Genomic DNA, 6,000 nt, shown 5'->3' with positions numbered 1-6,000 from the left:
GAGGAGAGGAAGGGTCTTTGGATTTTTCTCCAGAACGCCCAGGACTTCGGTTGACCCAGCTCCACCCCCCCGCCAACCCCCCTGCCCAGCACCCCTGGGAGACACACAGATAGCAGGCACGCAGCCACAATCTGCCGTGAGCACATCCACAACTCCACACAGGCCTGCCAGCCCCACCCCGCCCCCAGAGTGTCCACGGCCACCAGATGTCCACCCAGGGCATCTGCGTCCTGAGCCGCTCACCCCCCGGGGAGTCCTGGTGCATCTCAGACACAAGCAAGGTTTCTGCCGGACGAGCTCACCCTGTGAACACAGGTGTAGATGTGCACACACAGCCACATTCCAGAGAGCCCGTCTCCAATCCGATTATGTCACCTCCTGGCCCGAAGCCTTCCGGCCACCAGTGCTGCCCCACAGGCCCCTCTGACCAGAGCCTGGCTTCTCACCGCCCCCCTTCGTGCTCTCAGGCACACGGCAGAGACTCAATAAACCAGCGGCCAAACTCCGAGGTCTGCTTGTGTTTAATCAGACAATATGCAAAGTATTTACAACCAATTCTGGATCCCCCCTCCCTCCCGAGCCTGGGCCATGGAATGCGGGACCCCCAGGCCCTGCCCAGAGCCGGGGGTCCCCTAGGCCTCTGCATAGTCATCTGAAATCTACAAAACACTGTTTTAAAAAAAAGGACAGTATCAGGACACCTTATACAAAGGGCCTTGGGCAGCTGGAAGGGGATATGAGAGCACGCTGGGGTGAGCGAGCCCAGATTCGACTGGGACGGACTGAAGACTTGGGTCATAAACACGCATGAAAGGAAAAGTGGAAATGTCATGGGCAGGCACCGCGTGGCCTCCTTCCCCGCTGGCAGGGCCTGGCTGGCTCGAGAACCCCTGGCAGCGGGGATGTTATTGCTATGATGGGGGACTGTGGTGAAATGTACAACGTGTCTGGGGGACAGAGCAGGGGGCATTTTTACATGTTAAATATGGACACACATGGAGGAACACACACGTGCACACACACACACACAGGGGCCCTTGGCAAGATGCCCACAAACTGTCAGCCGCTCCTTTTAAGACGGGCACACTGAGGCCCAGGGAGAAGCCACCACATACCCGAAGGCTGAACAGCAGAACCAGGGCCGGAATACAGTCTCCCGACGCCCAGGGCTGGGCTCAGCACGCGATGGCAGGCCACAGGGTCTGGACAGGAGCGGAGCCGCTGCAGAGGCCATGGCCTCATATGGAGGCAGATACTGCAGCCCAGAGAGGAAGCAGGGGCCGCCCGAGGTCACACAGCCAGTCCTGGTGCACGGCAGTGGACACGCTCACCCTCTGTCACCCTAGCCTAGGCACTCCTTGCCCTACTCATGAGTTAAAGGGTGCCAACTTGGGGAAGGAGCAGGGGCCAGGCGCTGAAAGGACACAAGACAAACTGGGGGAAGGGGGACCTGGGTTCCTTCCTGAGGCCAGAGCTAGGGTCTCCAACCACTTGGATCTTCTACTTTTGCTTGATTGCCTCCAGAGCCTGGGAGCTCACTCCCTTTCATGGCAGGCTAGCTCTAAAGGTCAAAAACCACACGCGTCCTGACTGCAGCCTGCCTCCTGACCCCTGCACCTTCACCCCTCATCCTGGCTCAGCCCACACGCGCCTCCACTCTCCCCTGACGACAGCCCCGTCTAGTGGGCAGTGGCCACATGACGCCGTCTGCTGTCTCTGATCCACCCTCAGGCCCCTTGTCCCTTGGGCTGCCCTAGTCTGTCCACGATGCCTCCAAGGACAATCTTGTTGGTTCCTGAGGAAGACAGAGGGAGCACCGGGTTCCAATCTCACTTCAACCCTGAACTGCTCTGTGGCCTTGAGCAAGTCACAGCCCCTCTCTGGACTCAGTTTCCCCGTAGGTCATAGGGGGACAAGGAATTGATGATCTCTAAGGGTCCCTCAGATCTAAGAAGGGCAGGGTTTGACGGGGGTGCCCACCCCACCCACCATCATCAAGTGAAGCCTGGCCTCAGGCTACCCAGCCCGGGAGCCACGGCAGAGGGGTCTGGACCCAGCAGCCTCCACCAAAAGGTGTTTCAGAAACGGACGGCAAGGGGCAGGATGGCCAGCAGGCCAGGGGCCCATCACTCCTCTTTGGAAAGGCTCTTCGGCCAGCTCTGGAGACAGCCCTGGGGTGGAAGAGGGAAGGAGCCGATGCGCGGAGCAGGGTGAGGCTGGAAAAAGGGCGCCCTAGCCCAGCCCTTTGTCCTAATTTCTCCTGCCGAGACGCACGGGGCTCCAGGAGGGCACAGGGAGGAGCCTGTGGGTGGAGCGGCAGCCGGCACGAAGTCACTGTGCCAGCCTCCAACACAGCCCTTGGGACCGCCCCAGGCCCAGGCCCTTCCACGCCACACAGGGGGGAGGGGCCTCGTCCCTGGCAACTCAGCCCCTCAGAGAGGAGCAACGGTGGGCAGGCAGAGGAAGGCAAGACCCCGGCCAGGGGCCGCCCGGCCCAGAGCAGTCTGGCCCTGCAGCCGGCTCCCTATAGGTTCTCCCCGGGCTGGTACTGGGGCTCAGTGGATGTGAAGTAGTCCTCCAAGAAGGCCTGCAGGTACTCGAAGGTGGGCCGCTCCTCCGGCTCCTTCCGCCAGCACTGGCACATGAGGTCGTGCAGGGACTCGGGACACTCGGGCGGGCAGGGCATGCGGTAGCCCCGCTCCACTTGGTCCAGGACCTCTCTGTTGACCATCCCTGCGGGCAGAGGGAGGATGAGGAGGCGGGCTCGGGGGAGCGCAGCGGCGGGGAGGAAGTGGATGGGGACCACAAAGGGTTTCCTGCCTAGGACACAGTGGGTATGACCTTGGGTAAGTCCCCTCCCCAAGGCTGGGAGCCCCGACCAGAGAGAGCATAAGATCAGATGCTGGGTAAACTGAGGCCCAGGAGGGGGTGTGGTTTTCCCAAGGTGACCAGGGCGGAGGGGTTCCAAGACCAAAGATAGGCTGCGGGAAGCCCTCTCACCAGGGTAGGGCACCCGTCCCTTTGTCGTGAGCTCTGTCAGCAGGATCCCAAAGGACCACACATCCGACTTGATGGTGAAGCGGCCGTAGAGGGCAGCTTCTGGAGCCGTCCACTTGATGGGGAATTTGGCACCTGCAGGAGTGACGAAGGTCAGGGAAGCCTCAGCAGCATGTCACAACTGCACCATTCTCTCCCCCACCTGACAGATGAGGAAACTGAGGCTCAGGGAAGGGGTGTGACTTCCTCGACAGGCCGTACCACCTCGCCTGGGCCCTGCCCACCTTGCCGGGCCGTGTACTCGTTGTCCTCGATGAGCCGAGCCAGCCCGAAGTCGGCCACCTTGCACACGAGGTTCTCTCCGACCAGGATGTTGGCAGCACGGAGGTCCCGGTGCACGTAGTTCATTCGCTCCACGTACGCCATGCCGGAGGCGATCTACGGGCAGAATCCCAGGAGCCTGGCTCAGGGGCCACCTCACGCCCTTCCCAGGTCACAGGGTACGTGCCCAGGGATGGAGGCATCCCCAGGGTGGAGGCCCAACCAAACGCCCTGCCCTCCCCATTTCATCAGGCAAGTGACATCAGTTTACAATAAACGCTGTTGGCATAAAAAGCAGGGCCAGTGCCCAGCAGGAGGCGGATGCAGGGCAAAGGGGAGGCACAAGACAAGATGCAGCCAGGGAAGTGGGGTGACCAGGAAAAAGAGGCCCCAGATGCCCCACAGACAGAGGAGTGCCAGGTCCCGCCTGCTGTCCTGAGTCCCCTCTCTGAGCCTCAGTTTTCTAGTCCCTCAAATGGGAATAATGGCCATCCCTACCTTCCCTGATTGTGATAAGGATTAAATTAAAAAATGGTTTTTGAGCATCACCTACAGCAAGCAAGCACTGATACATGTTTGCTGAATGACTGAATGACCTTCACAGAGAAGAAAACTGAGGCCTGAGGTCGGGCCCACAGTCAGTCAGTGATTCCTGATGCCCAGGTAAGGGCTCTCTCCTCTGCCCAGAACTACCAGTCACAGCACCTGTCAGTGGTCTCAGTAATACATGTGGCGAGATCAGCGAGTGTGGGGGCAATCAAGGCTAGCTTCCTGGAGGGGGCACTCGAGGCCAGAACTGGCTGAGCCAAGTGGGTCTGGGTGCTCAAGGGCCAAGGGTGGGAGGCGGGAGGGGCTGACTCACCTGAGCAGCCATGTCCACCAGCTGAGGCAGCCGCAGGTACTTGCCCGTCTCCCCCTTGAGAAAGTCCAGCAAACTCCCTGGGCAGAGAGAAAGCAGCTGTGGCCCCGGCCCTGGCCTCCCCACGCCAGGACGCCATGACTCCCAGATCCTGTCCGCCTGGGCTGGCCCGGCTTTAACAGGCACAGCAGATTTCACATAAACGCATCTTGGAATAAAGTCGCTGAGCATTTGTCATTCCAAAGGCGAGCGGGATGGGAAAGAACCAGACGCCCACCTCCAGGTGAACAAACTGTGGTCCATCCACACAGGGGAATACTACTCAGCAGTGAAAAAGGAATGAGCTATCGATACAGCAACACCAAGGAGAACCTCGGAGGTAAGGGTTACATACACAAAGTTCTAGAACAAACAAATCACGGTGGCAGGCAGCACCTCAGCAGCTGCAGGGGTTGGGGACTGGAGGGCACTGTCTGCAAAGTGGAACGAGGGAGCTTTCGGGGGTCATGGAGATCTCCTAGCTCTTAATTGTGGTAAGAGATACACAGAGTACCCACTTGTAAAAACTCACTGAACTGGATACTTAAAATGGGTGTATTTTATCAGAGGTAAATTACACATCCCAAAAGTGGAATTTAGAAAAATAATTAATTTAAAAATTAAGTAAAGGTCAAGCCAGGGACTTGACTCAGATGTGGCTGAGCTCAGAGGGTTGGGGGAGTTCTCCTCCCAGCCCCAGAGTGGCCAACGGCCCAGCAAATTGGGGGAGACAAGACGCCTTGTGGGAAACCGTTGAAAGCAAAATGAAACGAGAAAGGCACCCTTGGGTCTAACTTCCCAGGGACATGAGAAGCTGGTTCCATTCTATTCCATTTCAGAGACGGATATTCTAGATCTGGCGGGAAGGGAAGCCGCCCCCCGCCCTGCCACGAGCGCCTGACCCGGAGCGTCCGTGGCGCGGCCCGGCCTCACCCTTGCTCATGTACTCCGTGACGATATAGATGGGCTCCTCCGACACCACCGCGTACAGCTGCACCAGCTTCTCGTGCCGCAGCTTCTTCATGACCTGGGCCTCCTGCAGGAAGGCCTCTGGGGACATCGTGCCCGGCTTGAGGGTTTTGATGGCCACCCTGGTGGTGCCGTTCCAGGTCCCTGTGTGGGGAGGGGCACAGGCTGCCTCAGGGGAGGCCCCCCATGCCCATCCCACAGGGACCCGGGATCTGCCCGCCCGGCCACCACTTCCAGCTCTGGCCTCCCCGGCCGTGTGACAAGCCCAGCCAAGGCCAAGGCCCTTTCTGAGCCTCAGCATCCCCATCTGTAAAATGGGCACAATGACAGGACGCTCCTCACAGGGCTGTTCCCAGGACTCAATGAGTCTCGGACACATGCTCAGGAAACAGTGGCTGTCCTTAGGACTGTGATCATTAGCAATGTCCCAAACAGCAGCATGTTCGCCTGAGGTGGGAGACCATGCTTCTAACTCAGCCGCTCCCTCCTGGATGATCATGTCCCTTCTGGGCAGCTCGTCAAAGGTGCACAGGGTCAGCAGATGAACGGAGTCCGGAAGAGGCAGAATGAGGCCACGAGAACAAGAGGCCAGCGGAGCCGCACTCCCCAAAGTCAGGCCTCACGCTAACAGGAGGGCGCGGGGGTCAGACCGCGGGTGCGGCTCGCCTCCGCCTCGGCCTCCACCCGCAGAGGCCGTGGGTGGGTCAGCTCCCCACTCTGAGCCCCAGTTCTCTCAGCTGGAAAACAGAGATGCTGTAGTGTCTACCTGGCGGGCTGTTTGGGGGTTAAAGGAGATTTTAGCCACCGGGCCCAGC

The 6,000-nt window shown here is 59.5% G+C and overlaps 1 protein-coding gene across 6 annotated transcripts in view; it reads right to left on the bottom strand.

Moving 5' to 3' along the window:
• Nucleotides 1–503: 503 nt before the first annotated feature.
• Nucleotides 504–6,000, bottom strand: part of SRC (SRC proto-oncogene, non-receptor tyrosine kinase) — a 49,782-nt gene continuing 44,285 nt past the window's right edge. For all 6 annotated transcript variants that reach the window (XM_070589178.1, XM_070589174.1, XM_070589176.1 and 3 more), the window contains 5 exons: nucleotides 5,150–5,329; nucleotides 4,181–4,257; nucleotides 3,282–3,435; nucleotides 3,001–3,132; nucleotides 504–2,733 (listed from right to left, as the gene is read on the bottom strand). In XM_070589178.1, the coding sequence (XP_070445279.1) occupies nucleotides 2,525–2,733; nucleotides 3,001–3,132; nucleotides 3,282–3,435; nucleotides 4,181–4,257; nucleotides 5,150–5,329 (752 nt within the window). In that variant the 3' untranslated portion in view covers nucleotides 504–2,524. The remainder of the gene's footprint in view (nucleotides 2,734–3,000; nucleotides 3,133–3,281; nucleotides 3,436–4,180; nucleotides 4,258–5,149; nucleotides 5,330–6,000) is intronic.

Source organism: Equus przewalskii, chromosome 21, assembly GCF_037783145.1.
Source record: "Equus przewalskii isolate Varuska chromosome 21, EquPr2, whole genome shotgun sequence".
Classification (NCBI taxonomy): Eukaryota; Metazoa; Chordata; class Mammalia; order Perissodactyla; family Equidae; genus Equus; species Equus przewalskii.
This window is presented reverse-complemented; position numbering and strand designations above follow the sequence as displayed.